General features: G+C 45.3%; 1 protein-coding gene across 3 annotated transcripts in view; it reads right to left on the reverse strand.

Annotated features, from left to right (window-relative positions):
- Positions 1–18,449, reverse strand: part of LOC105280996 (microtubule-associated protein futsch) — a 282,442-nt gene that overhangs the window by 176,783 nt on the left and 87,210 nt on the right. For all 3 annotated transcript variants that reach the window (XM_020032260.2, XM_026969570.1, XM_026969569.1), the window contains exon 7: positions 15,897–15,996. In XM_020032260.2, coding sequence (XP_019887819.2) covers positions 15,897–15,996 — 100 coding nt within the window. The remainder of the gene's footprint in view (positions 1–15,896; positions 15,997–18,449) is intronic.

Raw genomic sequence — 18,449 nt, forward strand, 5'->3', positions numbered from 1 at the left:
AGGGGAGCGAGGGAATGTGCGCGCGCGACCGGTAGGTGCCATTTAAATCGATTGTCCCGTGTATCCCACGGGAACGCGCGCGTGAATTTGAGGGTGAAAAAAGGTTTCCAATTTCAGAGCTGTTCCAACAATTAAAATGCAAAATGATGGTCTGCATTCTGTGCGAAAGTCATAATACTTGAATCAGAAAACGGAAAAGATAACGGATTCACGTCGAGCAACATTGTATTGCTCCAGCAGACGCTTACACTTTTAATAAAAGTTGGAAAAATCTGAATATCTTTTTAGTCCACCCCTCATCAATCTTGCTTCGGTTCGAAAAAAGGTGACATAGCCCCTTGCATCGTACGTATAGTACCACGAAACAGCGTCAAAGTGGCCTGTGCTCACGCGAATGTCAGCGCACATGAATCTTCATCTCCTATTTCGGTCCTTCTTTGTGGACCACGCGAAAGCTTAGAACGGAGTATGTGCTTCTCTCTCTTTCCTTTTTCTCTCTTTCTCTTTCTCTTTCACGAGAGCAAGGGCGTGCCGCGACTGGATCGTTCCTCGTGTCGTATATTTCCCCGGTCCCGGTCTGCTCTGCAACGATCGATCCTTTCTCCGGAAACGGATTGCCCCCTCATCCGTCTTCCAAGTCGTAACGTCACTTAAATAAGAGAGGAGGATCAAGGCCGCGCCCTGGTGGAAAAAGCCCGCCGGGAAATGGCCGAGCGTCTCATCTCTCTTTTTCCCCGCTTATCCGTCTGCTTTTTCCACGTTTCGCTTCTTTCGACGAGCGCTTTCTTACCGCAGCGGCAGTGAGATACGTGATGTTTAATCCATGTACGAGCATCTTCTGTCTGGAGAATCACGAGATGTACGCCGATGGAATGTAGAAATGATGACAGCTCTCTCCACTTTTCCACGAACGCGCATTTTTCACTAGAAAAGGCTCGTTAGAAATGTTGGAAAAGAGGTATCTTTTAAATCCTGTGCAACTTGAAGTTTTGACAAAAATAAGTAAAGTTTATTGTATGCGCGATAAGCATTTTCCTAATAATAGGATGATTCTCGGATTTACTTTGAAAGTCTAAAGTTCCGAACTTAGTCGCGTAAACGTTTCAGCGAAAATAGAGGAACTAAAACTTCTGAAACGTCTACATTAAAGTTAGATTTACAAACAGATGAAAGATGCGTACATATGCAACTTCATTGTAATCTCAATGATGGAGATTTGTTGACTCGAGAACAACGACATGCTTCACATGAGGAAGAATGGGGAACTTTGAATAATGGCTTCTCCTGCTGGCCGCAATTAACAGATCTTTCCGGATTAGTGCGGGCAGACCCTTTGTGAGGTTCGGCTTTGACGGCGAGCAACAGGGGAAAGAGGAACTTAACGAGAAAAGTCATCGGAACTGCTTCGCGCGCTATCGAAAAAGCTTCGCGCCGCCCGTCGGGCACGCGCTGTCTTTACAGGAGTTCGAGTTGCTAATGCAGAAACTTTCGTCGGAGTGCGCGGGAAGCGAGGGTGAAGGAGAAAATAAACCGTAGTACGTGCAGCATTCCTTGAGGACGTTCTCCGCGGGCGAGAGGAGATCAGGAGAACCGGGACAGAAAGACCCGAGACAAAGAGCAAGGGAGAAAGGGCGCACGAGATGAAAGGCGGGGCAGATGAAAGGAAGGAGATGGAGAAATGTTTTAGAAGATCGGTAAGAAAGTTTGCGCCGCATCTCCTCGATGTATCTCGAGATAGGAAGGGAAACTGCACGCAGCTAAACTCCAGAACGCGATGAAAACGAGAGAGAGAGAGAGAGAGAGAGAGAGAGAGGAAAAGGATAAGTGAGTGAGATCGAGCTTGATAAATATGCAGCGAAATTCTTCTTTTATCTCCGCATAAAGAACCACTACATTGAACACTACGATTGAGGAATCGTGACCACTGAATTCCGGCAACGGTGGTTCTCTCAAAATATCGAATCGACCCTTGGCGCTTTGTGAGGCGACCCGCAGCGGGTGGCGGTGTCACTGACCCGTATTCCCATTCTTGGTGTCCCTTGACTGAGACTAAGACCAAGATTCACGTAGCGGAACGAGGAATGCCGTCTTTACTACCCGCTTGCAGCTGTAAATTTTAATTCGTCAGATTTCGCGGCCAAACGATTACGAGCGCACTCAAATTTTTATTTAAAACAAACATTAATCTTAAATTACCAAACGCAGCATGTTGCTTTTTATGCCAGTACCTAATCGAATGACGAGAAGGGGAAAAATCTCAGAGTTATGAAAGACTATCGCGCATATAATTCGCGTGGTTCGCGCATATAATTCCTTTCGAATGACAATGACGTCATCAATATATCCGAATCGAAGGCATTTCATGATGAAGCACGACAAAACATCTTTCCGACAGCGTTCGGGAACGAGCAGCTTACGGAGGAAGGAACCTTTACGATTCTTTAAAAGAAAGGGCTCGTCGGGCGACCAACAGTCGCACGGAAGATCGTAAAGTTTAGAAACGCATTCTTTTTCTTCTACGCAGAGGAAGATGGATAACTCTCGCAATAGACAATTTGTTTCCTTCCAACTTGTATACATCTCACGGGTAAAGAAACTCACTAAAGCTTGATGAATTTCATCGAGTGCTCCGGAAATGGAATTTCTCTTGAGAGAAAGACATATGCATGTATATAATACATATATATTTTGTACATGCACGTAAAACATAGCTACCAGAATTCGATATACTTGAACAATTCTTCAATCAGACTGCTCACATATGCAGTAGCTTTCAGCCCTAACATTTTTATGTTACACTTGCCACAGTATCTCCATTTCTCTGTGATATTACCTCTCTCTTTCTCTTTCGCTCTTTGTAATAATAATGAATAATGAAAAAAATATAATGAAATTTGGAAAGAATTCGTAGTGTCGGTAGAAAAGTATTACAAATACACATTTGATGTATCGCGCGGGTTGCTTATAACGAGCGCAACAATGTTTTCAACTTTCAGGTACGTGCGTTACGTTTAAAGGGATATTTCATTCCGGCAACGAGCTTTCTCGGAGATTAAATATCCGTGTGCGAATCCAGTGCACTGCGCGCGGGCCAATGGAACATCCGTTCCTTTTTATCCCGTGGAAACACGATTCAAGTGTCTTTTTGCAACGCTGCGAGAAGCACACGGAATCCAATACGGTAGACGGAATTTCAGATAAATATGAACGCGCGCGCGCACCCGCGCCCACGGGCGACGGTAAAGAGGAAATCAAGCGCACGCGGAGCGGAAAGTTTCGCAACAATAATTATCCCAGAGTTTCTGCAACTACAGTGGGCAAAACGTGCCGGTCGTGCTTAAACCGGAAGGCGAACATAGCTGCCTAATTACCTGGAGACCACCGCCCACCTGTACAAACAAATTCACGACAGCGCCGTGTGCTGGCCGCCACCACGTGGAATATGGGGCGTCAGACGCACTTTTATGCATTTAGATGCATTTATTATATGTGTGTGACAGTACTAACTATCGCTAACTAACTGTAGCGATGTCACAGTGTTGAAATTTTATCCTACGCGAAGGAGCATTTAATATAAAATTATTCGCAATTTTGAAATTTTGGGGATACATTGCGAAATACATTATTAATGTATCTGTATAAAGAAAAGTTCAATTTTCAGGCATTTTTAAAAGAAATATTAATCCCTTTGAAAATGTTAAAACGTAATTATATGAAAGGTTTCAATTGGAATTTTGATATTAATAATATTCACAAAGGAAATAAATTATGACACAAATAGTGTAATTCGAGGAAACATTTGTGTCAAGAGAAGGCGTTATTACCATCCAAAATACATAAAAGCGGAAAGTGCACCAGCTATGAAAACGATCGAGGGAATGCTTTCGTGTAGAAAAGCTCGTTGCTGGTACGACAATGGCAACAATCGAGATCGCATTATCAAAACTAACGATATTATCATAGGCGCCGCGGCGTTTGCGATTATTTTTGCACACAGTAGTGATTTATTAGTGCATCGCGGAAGCTTCGATAAATTTATGAGCAATCTCCCTGCGCAAATATTGTGAAACATATTATTTTGTTATACCTCGACGACGAGCATAAGATGTAACAATTGTCGTTATATATGCAGCGTGCAAATGAATGACATTTCGTTAAAGTGGCGCAACCAACGTCGTCGCAAATTAAATATCACATCTCGGCAATTTTCTCGAAAGTGGAAAGGGACCGCTGCCGGATGATTCGATATGATTTTGCTTCGTGTACAATAAAAACAATCATCGCGGGTATCGACGTGTGTCGAACGTGCGAATCGTATAACACAATTACGGGACAGATCGAAATCGTTTTAACGAGAGCGTGTTCGCTCGTACGCGAGATACCGCACACGCATAGAATTGCACGCATATGCATGTATGTTGTGTGTGTGATGGCTCGCCGTTATGTACGCTTAATAAAACCCTCGTCCGGAGTAACTTTGCGTACGACGCGCGCGGTAACGTCAAATAAAAAAAACGGAAATCGAAAATAATATAAATTTCCGGTCGATCGACGAATTCGGACGCATCGCGCCGGCGGAAACATCGACGATGACTCCGCGAACGGGGGTTCGGAATTAAACGCCAAAACATCTCCGTACACGCCACGCATGGCTGTGAAAATAAAATCAATAGCTTGCGCGTGAATCGCACTGGTTCGCGCGAGTTTTACGATGGCCACGGTAAAACCGCGCCCGGTATTTTGCCACCCTCGGGTACCGACGATCCGCCGTCGCCACGCGGCCGCCGGAAAACTTTAATTACCATTTACGATTTCAATTAAAGCGAGCGACAATGGGCGCCGCGTTGATTAAGGCCGATATTAAAACCGGTTCGCTGCGACATAACGTCGGCCTTTCGGTCCCGCGATTTAGTATGTATATAACGTAGCATGTAACGTAAATGCGAGTATAACAAGTCTATATTACGATGTTCATAATTTTTTTATTTACATGATCGACGTGTGTAGTATTGTACATGCGGTGAACCGAAACGGAGTGGTGGAAAAAACTTTTTGGTAGAATATCTCTTGGGAAATTTTTGGACGAAGAGATTTGTCTTGTTGTGGATTATAAGATTGGCTACGACTTATAATTTTCGATGTCAAATACTCAGCAGCACAGTCAGTATCTCCGAATTATCATTCAAGTATAAAATTAATTTGGATTTAATTGTCCGGATTTAATCATCCACATTATCCACATTAGCCAATTAATATTAATTCCCCACAAATTCGTAATTGCACTTCATTTTATATCGCTCCAGGTTTGAATATTACATCAGCAGAGCGAGTGCAGCATTCATCTCGCATCAAAGCGGACCATGCGGACCAATGTTTTACGCTGGCGCTTTCAAATCCGAAGAAAACGTAACGCGCGCATCTCTCGCGTGCTTGCCGGACCTTTAGGCAATTATTACATCCCAATTAAAAAATTATTAAAGTAACCAATTAAACCTGGATATAAAACTTCGATACCAGATAACCGAATAAACATTCCATTGAATTCTACTGAAACACCATGTACACGGTCGAGTAGCCGTGCTCACGAGGCTCGCGCGGATTCGTACGTATAATAAAAGCACCGCGCGGATTCCCAGCTATTAAGGTTTACCGCGCTCGGTATGCAGGACCCAATAAAAGCCGACACACGGGCCGTTGAATTTCAATATAACAACGTGACCGCCGTGTCGAAAGCGGGACGGTGTAATAACCTCCTCGTCCACCCTCGCGCCCCAACGACCGGCAATTAATTCCGAAGCACGCGAGTACGCGCGCGCGATTTATAGGCCGCAGGCCCCGCCGCGCGATCGATGAGTCATCGCGACGCGACGATTCATTCAAAAGTCGCACCTCGTCACGCATGAGTGTACTCACTCGCTCGCCCGCTCGCGTTACGCTTGCGGTCATTGTGTGTTTCGAGCTCGCATATATATATATATCTTCCTCTTTCTCTCTGCTTGCACGCATATATAATTGGACGTATGCTGATACCGATCGCGTTCTCCCCGCGCGGGTTGGAGAGGACGCAACGAGACAGCCGCGCGAGCGAGCGATTTTGTCGATAATTAGATTGGTAACGTGCACCCCGCGCGATCGCCGGCTAGATAATAATAGTAACGAAGCACGTTATTAAAAGATAATCGATGGACGATGAAATCGACGAGCGAACAGTGCGACGCTGACTCCCGTTGCAGAGGAGCGGGGAGATTAATATCGCTCGTAACAAAAAATAAATCCACAGCCGGACGTAAATAGAGGTTTAAAAAATTCCTGTCTCTCTGCGAATTCGTGTGAACGCGTCGCGGTATCGGTATCGAGTTAAATTACGAGAGATGTGAATGTCGATATTCCGATCGAGGGTATCGTTACGGTCTCCACTCGCGCGAACGCGCGCCGCGTCGGTTGAAATTAGCTGTCGGACGGGAAGCGGAAATTACTTTGGTAATTTAGTTACCGTCGGATTACAAATTATAGTTACAAATTGCGTTTATAACTATAATTTGCGAGCCAATCAGTTATGAGTTACGGCCGCCGTAGGGGTGCATTAAGTGTGTCGCTGCACGAGAGCGCCGAGGCGCGTTTTAACGTCTCGTCTTTATTGAACGCAGGCGGAAGTGCAAGAAGTGCAAGTTAAATTTTCAAGAGCCGTCAGTACACTGATGATCCTCGTGACAAATTTCGAATGTCCGGAATGACATGGATGACTCTACATGATCCTCTTTTTATTTCTGGATATAAAAATCTTGCATTTCCGTGCAAATTAATGTCCCGAAAGTTCCCCATACTTTTTTCCGCGTTCTCAGAATAAAACTCGAAGCGTCGCCATAGATTTGGACACACTTGACCGGCTCGATATTACAAAGTTACGAGTTACGAGTCGAATCCCTGGGCTTTCAACCGCGGCTTCCCGCGCGAAAGCCGAGCAAGAGTAACGCCGATGCTCGGCGTCGCTCGCTCGGTCGCTCGCTTTTTACGAGCGGCGTTTCGTTTTACTACCATGCAAGAACGACGCAGCGTATCGTTCCGCACACGTGTGCGCGCGCGCGCGCGACACGCGTATCATTGCAGAGCGGTCTTAAGGAACGTTTCCGCGTGGCGCTCCCCTAAAAGCATTTACACGCTTCTTTCTCGCCGGACCTTTTGGTGCACGCGAAATATTGCCGTTCGCCGTAATGATGCATACTCCGCGGGGAATTCCCGATAATCCTTATCCGGCGCGGCGCGCTCGACAGTCACCACATTACGGTGCCCTTTTTTATTGCGCTCGTAAACCGGTGAGAACTCTTATTCGCGGACCGAACGCGGAATTAATGTGTCACTCCCGTTACGTACGCAACGCCAGGGGAGGAACAGGAGGAGGAATACATAGCATCGCTACGGTTTTACGACGGTTATTCCGCGCGGAAATGGAGTTACGCGCACGCAGCGACTGCGAGCGCACGCTGACTCGTATTTAATCGCATTTATCGGGATATCGACGAAGTAATATACTGTGTGTACCAGCTCGCGATCCGCGCGCGGCCGACTACGATCTCATTACGCTAATAGAAAACCAGATGTTAACGTATCCGGTACATGTTCCATCGATTATTCCTACGCGCGGCGACCCTTCTTGCCCTTTCAACTACATCAGTTATATCTAACCAGAATCGTTCTTTAGTAACAACTAGATGCAAGGAGAATCCCGATACGTCGCGAGCGTGTTGCAAATCTTCGATTCTCAGCACCCAACAAGTTTCCGCCCGTATATCTATAATTAAATAACACCCCCGCGTGCAACTCGTCAACTAGCATTTTTCACGTTAATTCCGGGCCCTTTACCGCGCCCATCCGTTCACTCCCACGTTCACGATCGATACGATACCCCACAGAATTCCCCGACTTCGTTCGCCTACATGTATAGCAATCGGACACGACACTTTTTTGCGGCAACGTCTGTATATGTATATACTCGGTTACAGATGCATTTGCGAGTCGTTATTCGAGCCGGACTCGGATACGCGCATTCGCCGCAATGTGCATAATGTTAAATGCATATATTACGGAGCGCGACAGACCGCCCACGTGCTATGCGACAATGCTTTAATTTGCCGTTCGTTCGCAACGTGCGTTCGCACCCTCTCGTAGATCTATACACACTTACGGCCGTTTCTTCCTGCTCGAGAGCGTGAGCGCACTTGGCGAAACGGCACTTTCGAGGCAACACGAGGATTATGTGTTTGTCACATCGGCACTATTCGTTCCTGTGATAAAATTGATCCTTCTACTCCAATCGGGATCGCCTCGTTGCTGGGAGGAAGTAATGTCTAAAATAATATATCGCAAGACGTGATGTATTAGGTGTATGCATGCGTCTTGGTCTTCTTCTCAGTAATAATAATTTTATAATAATAATAAAGGTCCGTTCGATCATGTCACATGACACTTTTAATATCAACGCCTTCAAGTCGCAAACGGGCAGGGAAATGTATCAGTTTTTAATAATTTTTTTACAAGGGTGGAGGGAGAGGATTTAAAACATATGCATGTATTGAATAATACAAAAAATTTTCCTTGAAAAATCATCCCTGTGATGTCTCGAGCTTGCATCTTCAGGCGGATAGCATGACAGTATCAGGTGCATGAGTTTTCTGCACTTTTCCTCTGATCATCACCGACTGTGGAAGTAAAAAGGTCTAAGCTAATGGACAACATTCGAATTAGGATTGGTCGATCACCAACTCGCGTAATCGGTAGCTAGCTAATCTCCTTCCCAATCCCCTTCTTGTTTTTTCTTCTTATGCCCGACTACCCTCGCCACGCGCCAGGATTTAATATCACGTGTGCACCCGTCACCCTTCCATCAGTCACCTTACTTTACTACACTTTCGTTCTACTTGGGCTGTCCACTGATTCGAATCTTGTAAATTACTTCTTGCGGTATTTATTACGTCTACGTATCCAAATACATAACTATAATAATATTCTATCCAGCTACCCTTAAAAAAAACCTGCAATGCACCAATACAGACTAAGGAAGCTAATGCACACATAACAAAAATTTATTTCGCACCCTCTGCACGTTGCACGTGTTCCTACTCGACTTCACAAAAACTGGGATAAAATGTGAACAAAAATAATCAGCTTTCTAACATTTCACCTTTTGTCGCTCGATTCCGCCGACAAATTAATCAGCCGTTTCAATCTCTCACATTCGTTTTAATTGTATCTCTATTCATTCGTCCGGCGGAAGTTCATTGGAAGACTTATGGGAGTATCCGCCTGCGCTGCACCGGGAACACCGAAACGGCAGACGCATTTGCGCCGGCATGATTATCGGTATCAGGTGCATCGAGCATTATGCGCATCCACGTATAATTAGCATAGAAACTCGCGATGCGTTCGTGCATGAAGTCGCGTCGGACGAGGCGGAACGATGAGGGAGAAAGAAGAGAGAGAGAGAGAGAGAGAGAGAGAGAGAGAAAGAGAGAGCGATGCACGTATTGGGAAACGATTTCGGTTACACCGAGCAAGAGGAATCGACGACAGACAGTCGGTGATGAATTATTCTCGCAGGAACGTGGAATTGATTGCTGCTTACAATGCCGCCGTACGTGACGCGATTCCACGAGCTCGCCGATACGCCAAAACGAGATGTATCGCCTAATCCCGAAAGCGATTCCGACAATGCCGAGATACACAAACGCTCCCAGCTTGCTTGTCCACTTGTCATTCGTGAGGTACTACATTACTCTCATGATCTCGTTCAGCTACCTATTTATGTGGCCACGTGTGAACCAAATGTGTCTCAGAAGATCTGCGTAACGGTAATACGGTAATATAATTGTTTGCAAGTTTGTAAATGTCGTTTGATATAGACGAAATATAATCACCGAATATTAAACATCAAATGAGTTAAATAACATTTTCATTAATCTCCCAACATGTGTAGAATGATTCTCTAATAAGGCTTCGATATTAAATGTTCGGCGAAGAGAAACTGCCTTCTAGATTTGATCATTATGTAGAAGATCATATTAATTCCCTTGAAAGAATTTCTGAAAAATGTAATCGAGGCTAAGGCCGCGTGCTTCATTAACATTTTACTTCAGCGCTGATAAAATTTCATTTACGACACGATCAGGTGTACGTAGCGAGGGACGTAGCTGCGCTTGGAATTTCAGCAGCGTCCGTATATTCCTCTCGTCGTAAACTTGCACGGAGATAAACACTCTTTAAAGGCGCACGCAAGACAATGGCTCTTGCGTTAAACTATCTCGCGATGTCGGAGAACGCTGCAAACGCTGAATATTTAAACGCACATTGTTTGCCGCTGCAACGCTCCTAAATTCACTGAAACCTTTTCTCCTCTTTTCTTCCCCTGTGCATATCAACGTGTCAGAACGATCTTTCGCAGTGTAACGTGAGCCGGAATGAGTCAGGGACTTCGAATTGATCGATCGCGGACGGAACAAATATCGAGACCAGGTACAAGTCGAGTGAACGAGAAGGGAAATGAAGAAGAATGCCGCAAAGGTACGGGGGTGTAATTTCCTGAGAAGTGAAGCCAACGAGGTTCCGCGTAATTGCTTCAAGGAGTCGGGTGTTTATACGTGCAACCATGAAACCGCGACTCCCTGAAAACGAAACGAGAGGCGGATAATGGGGGAGGGAAGAGAAGGAGGAAGAGAAGGACGTTTCGCCAAATGCGTGCAAAATTTTCATGTAAATGCCACGACGTAACGCTTTCGCCACCCTGCCTCACCTCGCGGATAATAGCAATTCATTTCCTCTCTTTCTCTCTCCTCCGTGCATGGCCTCTTCTCCACTCTCCCCTCCCACCCCCGTCCGTCCACCTTTCCCTGCTAATGAATTATTCATATTCGCATCGGACGCGTTGTTAAACTCGCGAGTTAACAACGCTTTCCGCAACGTTTAACGACCCAATAATTTCGATGTTACAACTCGCGCCGCAACAACATTCGATACGAGGGATTAATTAAATTGTACATTTAAACGAATTGCATACCACAAAATGCCAGGAATGTCATGCCATCGTCGTCGTTTGCGTTCGAGAACTTCACCGTGTCGGAGCAAGCGCAATGGAAGCAATAATTTACAGAAATATTCCCACGGATAATGATTCCCCGTACCCATAAGAAATTAATATAATACGTAAATTATCAAATGGCTTAAACCTTGCTCGATAAGTCTCTGAGAGAAACAATTATTATCATAAAATTTCCGCATAAATCGGTTAATTAAAAATACATTTCTTAACGGATTGGTTTTCCATATTATATGCTTTCGCTTACTGGACTCATAACGAATCAATTGAGAATTCGAATTCCAAGTTGCAACAGAGATAGCTCGATGCGTATGTTTTAAAATTATATAGCTCATTCTTGACACATGCAATCTACCAAATATAGGCACAGGCACCGAAGGGTGCACATCGACCCAACCCCCGCCACCTCCCTCCCCGCGGTCTTTTTATTTTTTCTCGGCGTAATTACCGTGAGACGTCAGCGCTCTTGATGCGCTGCCGCGGCTCGGGGTTGTATTTTCAGCAATGTGTCACCCGACACGCGCTTACGCCAGCCGTTTATTTTCACGACGCATATAGCCGTTGCAAAAATAAGAAAAAAAGGGAGGAAGAGGAACCCGACCGCGGGATGTCGAGGGGAGGGAACCCAGGACGCAGGGAATTATACACCGACGACCGCGAGAGTGCCACTTCAAAGACCGCGGAGGACGTCGTTATTTTGTTGCTGTGCGGGGTGTCCACACGTGCCGGCTTGTTTACTTTGGTGGAAAGAAAAATCGGCTCTGAATCTTTCTACTCGCGGATGCTCCGCGAATAATCGTGTAAATCGATCTGATGCGCGCTATTATATTGCAGAATCATATATAGATTAGTCTACGATGATAGTATCAGATAAAACTGTCATGGATATTTTGAAGTGAAGTGTACATTAAAATACAATCGAAGAGGGTAAATGATGCACGCGCTGAAGTAATTGCGACAATAAGCTCGGAGTTAGCAAAAACGGATAAAATTAGCATTTATTAGCATTAACGGCGACACCGATTATAGTTGAGTTTAATATTTTACTGCAAAGTCAAATCGTGATATCTGATAAAATAATTATTCTTGTTAAACAATCGGACACTTGATGGCGCACGAATCGAAGTTATTTAAGGAATCTGCAATAATAGAAGAATTGCGACTGCGAGGATATTTATCGAGACAATAATAAAGAGATGATTCCACTTTGTAAAGACAGACACTGTTGTGTTATTCTGAAATCCCGTGAAAATTCACTACGCAAAAAGGCAGACGAAATTTGTCGTATTATTCATGAGTCGTCCCGAATTGGACGTTTTGCCGAAGTTGCAAACTTCATCGGCCACAATCCGTTATCCTTCAATTTCGACTAAAAATGCGACGCTAACTGAAAACCCGATAGCAACGCTCCACGTCGCGTACATTCTCCAAAGTAGAATTTAATCTGTCCGTCCGTTAAATCAACTCGCGCCATAATCGTGCGATTAGTCCGGAGCGATGCACGTATCCATCGCGTATTTATCATATCACATTATCGTTCAAGTTTAATGAAGTGTCGATATATCGTCGTATCAGAGTCGATGGTAATGAAAAGGCTTCCATAACGATATTCCGATATAAATTCCAACAGAAAGCGATGTAATACGCAATATACATGATCAACACGTGTGCTAACTACTCGAAATTTATTAAATTTGCTGATACGTATCAAGTAACGTTGTCAAGCTTGTATCGAAGAAAATATCGAGTCCGACATGTAAGTATTTCTCTTTCTCTAGCATCGTAATTTATTCTAGCATATATCGGCACGATGCTCTACTCACAGCGACTGTGACATTTTACTTGTATCTATACCCACAGCACCTCGTAGTATTGTTAAAATACTATAAACGTCTGATCGAATGGCAGGAAGTGCGAAAGTACCGCAGGCAACCCGAGCTCGAAACTGACGCCGGGTCGAAGATGGAAAGAAATTGTAGCCGATCGAAATGAAGGCCAACGGACATAAATCAGGAAGAAGAGAACGGAAGGGAGAAACGATCGTGCCGCTCGTAATGAGAGCTCGAGTAACCCAGAGAGCGAGAGGAAGGAAGATAAATAGATACGAGAGAAGCTGCGAGGTGGAGGAAATCTGCAGAGATGGAGCTAAGAAGCGATCCCCCGAGGATTAGAACGAGCTCATTGCGTGATTTGTGTTCGCTCGGTCTACGTTGCACCTATCATATTTTGCACGATCTGTTCGGGAATTAATTTCCATTGTTTGTTGTACAAAAATGAATACTGTAGCTAATTTACATCGCAGAGATTGTAAAAAAAATAAATATTACTTTGACTATATGTAATCGTAATTCAGATTAATTACACATGCCCAATTTATTAATCTCCTCTGTATGTGTGTACCTGATGCACATAATTTATGCAATAAAAATACATTACAAAATTCCAAAACGCGTTTTAACTCTGCGTAAACATAAATCCTGCCGAAATGTCTTCCGCGTTTACATTACGCGCACAAAATTCCATTGCAAATCGTGAATCGCGCAAAACGAGCTTTTTTAGGACCGCAGGCAGATTACCGGCCTTCTCCATTAGAATTGTCAGAACTCTTTCTCCCCTCTGTGAGTCAGCCCTTTCGCCCTTCCGATACGACTCCTTTCTTCTTTTCTCCTTCTGCAGGCGGTGCCGGCAACGTGTCTTTTGTCCGTGGACCGGTTCCCGCCGGTTCCCCGAACCATTTATTTCCTTCGTCTATGTATGTACCACCACTATATTCCCTCCCGCGTCCTCACCAGTAACCCGTTCCCCGTCTCACCCTCTCATCCTCTCGCGCGACTTGTTTTTCGTTTCGTCTTCCACTCCTATCACCCTCCGTGCCACCCTTGATCGTGTTACGCCTTTTTTCGGGCGGCGTATCGTGCAGCCGACCGACCAGCCGGTCGCTCGGTCTGTCGGTCGATCGGTCGGTCGGTCGATCGGTCGGTTGCCTCTCGCACTCGAAATAACGCCCCAGTTCCTGGCAGCCTCCCGAGTCCATGAATGAACGCGCCGAATCGCTCGGAGGCGAGGAGATCGAGGAGTCGTCGACGAGCCCACGGCTCGTCTGACCTTCGCGCGGGTCGATTCGGAGCATCTATCGACGACGAGGACAGCGACGGCGACGACCCCGTTTGACCTCGCTTCATCGACCACACCGCCGAAGACCTGGACACTGGGTCGCCCGAGCTATGCGGCGGCTCACGGCTACCTGGCCACTTCCGTCTTCTCGGTGCAAGAGATACGGTGGGGGAAGTTATAGTTATTGCCCTGATAACTGGCGGTTTATTGGCCATGTCATTCCAGACGTGCCAGGTGTCCCGCGCGACGATTTACGAACTTTGCGCGACGTCGTGTACTTTCATGAATTAATGTTCCTCCCGAGACGTATGTGGCATAAGCAAGTCCGTTTGGAATATTGCGTTTAAAAGATGTTTAATGGATTGATATATACGGCAAGGGACTGGACTCTATAAATTTGAAGACGCAAATTTGAAATCGTTAATTTTAGATCTCTCAGATCTTCGAAAGTTTTATATGCTCAGATAAAATTTAATAACACAACAACTTTACTTTACGTAATTTTGATTTTATCACACATTTTAATAAAAAGAAAAGTTAATTTTAAATTAGCCACACGATTCCCGCACCCTGACCCGCGCTGTTTACGAGCGCTTGCCAATGTACGACACGAGGCAAGCGTGATATCACGGCGCTTTTATCGCATTTTTATTATGATACCCAAGACGTCGGGGATCGCATTGTTGAATCGGAGCCCCCCCGATTCCCGTTGCGCGCGCGAGGACGAGATTGCGATCGATCGGCAAAACGATCTCCCTTTGCAAGCACGGGCACAAGACTTGGCACGCCGAGTAATGCCGCGGCAACAGCTATTGGAAACCGAGCGCCGGATAAGCTTTTACTACCCGATAACGATTAACGGCCGTGAGCTGCGATTGTGCCAACCCGGCTCGAATATCGGTCGATCGATCGCATTCATCGACTCGAAAAGGACTGATCCGAGGTGCGCGGCGCCCGCTTTAAGTTCCTCTCTCGATGAAGTCGGCGAAACTCTACGCGGGGATAGTCTTCGGAGAATACGCGATTAAAACTGTATTCATCAGCACGCGCGACTGCTATCCTTCCTGCCTCTCTTGTTCTCTCTTTGCTCATGGTGAAATTAGCGGGGGCAGACATTCCGCGTACCGACTAATGAATTTCGGGCAACCGAGCGCTTCTCTCCTGCTCGTCGGAGAGAATTTCGCTCCATTTACGTTGCTATTAAATCTCAATTTCAAATGGCACGCCATTCGCGATTATCGTTCTCCGTCGCAACGGAATGGGAATGGGTTCCTCAGTCTTGTTGAAGTTGAGCGGAGTTCTCTAGAAAGGTCCGAGTGGGCGACTTGAGATTTCTAGACTTTTGGATTATATCTAATCTGTCTTCACCCAGATCATTGTCATTCTCGCGGTATTCCTGTGTGCAGAATTCTTTGACATCGGTTTCGCACGGAAACGTGCGATGCGACAACACAAGCTCGCGCATGGAAATGTCATTTTTATCAAGATGTGATAAAGATGCTTCACTGCCACTCTCACGGATGGCAGTGAACACTGCAGCATTTTGTAATATTTTGCAGTTCACAAGCTTTCTAGATGTTGCGCAGACCTTGAGTCCCGCGGCAGAATAATTAAAAAAGGATGCAGATCGTGAGAGAGATCACGCACGTTTCACCATCCCGGGAAAAAATTTAGACATCGGAGATTGTGTTCTTACCTTTTTCGAGATGCTGAGATATCGGACTTTGTACCCTCGGAGTTGTCTGCAACTGCGCCGCGGTTCCCGGCCGTCTGCGAGGCCTTCTTCCAGGTCGGGGCTAAACAGATGAAAAGCTCGATTAAATTTTCTGCGAATAATTAGAGCCTACGAGATGCGACGTCTATCTATGGAATTAAAAATAACACGCGAAAGTGTCTGCAAATCTCTATTGTTTCAGATCTATTTAGTAGCTCCTGATGCTCCAATACTCGGTAACGAGGAGACAATAAATCGTAGACAAAAGTAGATTAAGCTATTCAAGTAAACGTGATTATTAGTTTCATTCTTGAAGGAAACAGACACGAATCGATCATCGGATCTCAATATGTCGCATGCGACTGGGAAACATTTCTACGTCTTTTTATTCCCAGCTGACGCCGGATTAAAATGAACGACCATGTCGATCGATCCACTGCCGATTGAACCGATCGCGCGAAATACGAACGCGCAAAATTGCAACGAAATTACGTAACGGTATCGGAAATCATTCTCGATATTTTCATTCAACAAAAGTCGTCGCTCGCAACGATAAAGAACCGCGTTCGAGTCACGTTCGGACTTTTAGAAAAATCAATCGAATAATAAGACATGAAACAGCGCGAGATCAAGATCATAACAGAATTCGCGATTCTGTTCATTCTTTCCACGCTCGCGCAAGTTACTCGCACCAAATATCCGTTTGCGCACAAAGCGGATTTGCATGCGCTTTGTTGGACCAGGAGCTGCCGTTTTACGCAGCGGAAACGCCATGGGACACAATCGTTTGGAACATCTCGACCGCACAGTGTGAATAGGAGCCATTTGCCGCGTCTTTCCGAGTTGGCAGTACGTCGTCTATGAGCATGTCGTACGAGTTTTGTCATGGCAAGATCGCGCACCCAGCCGCGACTTTATGGAGTCTGGATAGTCACGGGGATCTCTCTATCTTCCCTCCTGCATCATCGTTGTCGTCGTCGGCGTCGTCGTCGTCCCTTTCAGTGCATCCTTGCTTGCACTACGTACATACGTAGACACATATCCACAGTCAGATAATCGTAACGTCAGTCTCGGCTCTTTGTTGCCGCTCGTAAAGCCACCGGTACAGGAGGAACAGAACGGAAGGAGCGTGCAAGGGGTAAGCGGGGAAGAGAAGATGGGTTACTGTCTTTGTTTAACTGCCGCATTTATTACCGCCGGTGATAAACGGACGCGGCCGCGCTTTCAGATAAACGCGAGCGAGCGCTTTCGCGTGTGCACGCGTTGTCCTAAAGGCAGATCTAAATTTTAACGACCAGTACCGAACGTGCTGGACTTGGAAAATCAACGGGTCCGAAACATTTTGGGTGTCGGGATTAAATAAATTAAATTAACGGTTCAACGTGGATAAACGTGAATAAATGAAGGTTCAGCTTCGAAAAAATCATGACTCGAAAACTGACTCGAGATCATGTGAGATCAGATAGGAGTTATATATTGGATCAGATCACGGGATAATATCTCGTAATATAACACCGCGATGTGTTGTAACGTAGTGAGGAAAAAGAAAAGCAGGAGTAGGTGCAGACTAAATTACAAGAATCCAGCGCCGCGGTATTCCAGGCATCTCTTAATAAAATCCTAGACTTTCGCAAAAAATGAAGTTACGTTCTTGAAAATGAAGTGAGTTCTTCGCCAAATCGCGAGCATTTTTCACGCTTCAAGTTTCTTCGTGGATTCTAATGCCTGTGGTACATTGCATCACTCTTGTTTCGTCTATATTTTAAAGGAAAATTCGCAATTAAAGATCTGCAGTACCGTGCTCCGAATTTTCATTTTCTTTGAAGTCAGCTTACACAAGAATAAACACCGATCGCTGTCAGTGTTCAATTCACGAATTTCTCAAGGCAAGATTATTATGTCAATGTATGAGCTCGAATAACAGCAAAACGTCCCCAAAGTCACGAGAAACTGGAGCCGAAAGGAGTTTCTTGTATATATCACCATCAAATTTATTGGGCATATACTTCGCAATATAAACGACTCGCGTTCCTCCCTCGCTGGCTCCCTCCTCGTATTTTCATAGGTGGAGGTAGCGAGAGACGCGTCGCGCGTCCGGGCGGAAGAATCCACCCTCTTTCTCTCTCTCTTTCGTACCGTCCTGTGTGTGTTTTATTGCAAATTGAGGTTAAAGTCTCTGGCACGAGGCCAGGTATTTCACCTAGGCCGTTGCATTCCGGCGGACGCACACAAGCATCTATACATTTCTTCGTTTATACGCCTCGCGTGTACGCGCGCTTTAATGGCATATGTATATGTAGGAGAGTGAGAGAAAGAGAGAGCGAATCTTATGTACCTCGTGTACCATTCTAATGTACAATTCGTGTGTATGTACACCAATCTGTACTTGATGCAGAGACACAGAGAGAAAAAGGCTTTTCAACGATTCGAATTACATTTTTCATCGAGGCGCCGTTTACCTCCAAATTAAAAACGCTCGATCGAGCTCGTAGCAAATAAAACTTGCGATTAAATAATGTGATTGGGCATTGAAAT

Source organism: Ooceraea biroi, chromosome 5 (genome assembly GCF_003672135.1).
Source record: "Ooceraea biroi isolate clonal line C1 chromosome 5, Obir_v5.4, whole genome shotgun sequence".
Classification (NCBI taxonomy): domain Eukaryota; kingdom Metazoa; phylum Arthropoda; class Insecta; order Hymenoptera; family Formicidae; genus Ooceraea; species Ooceraea biroi.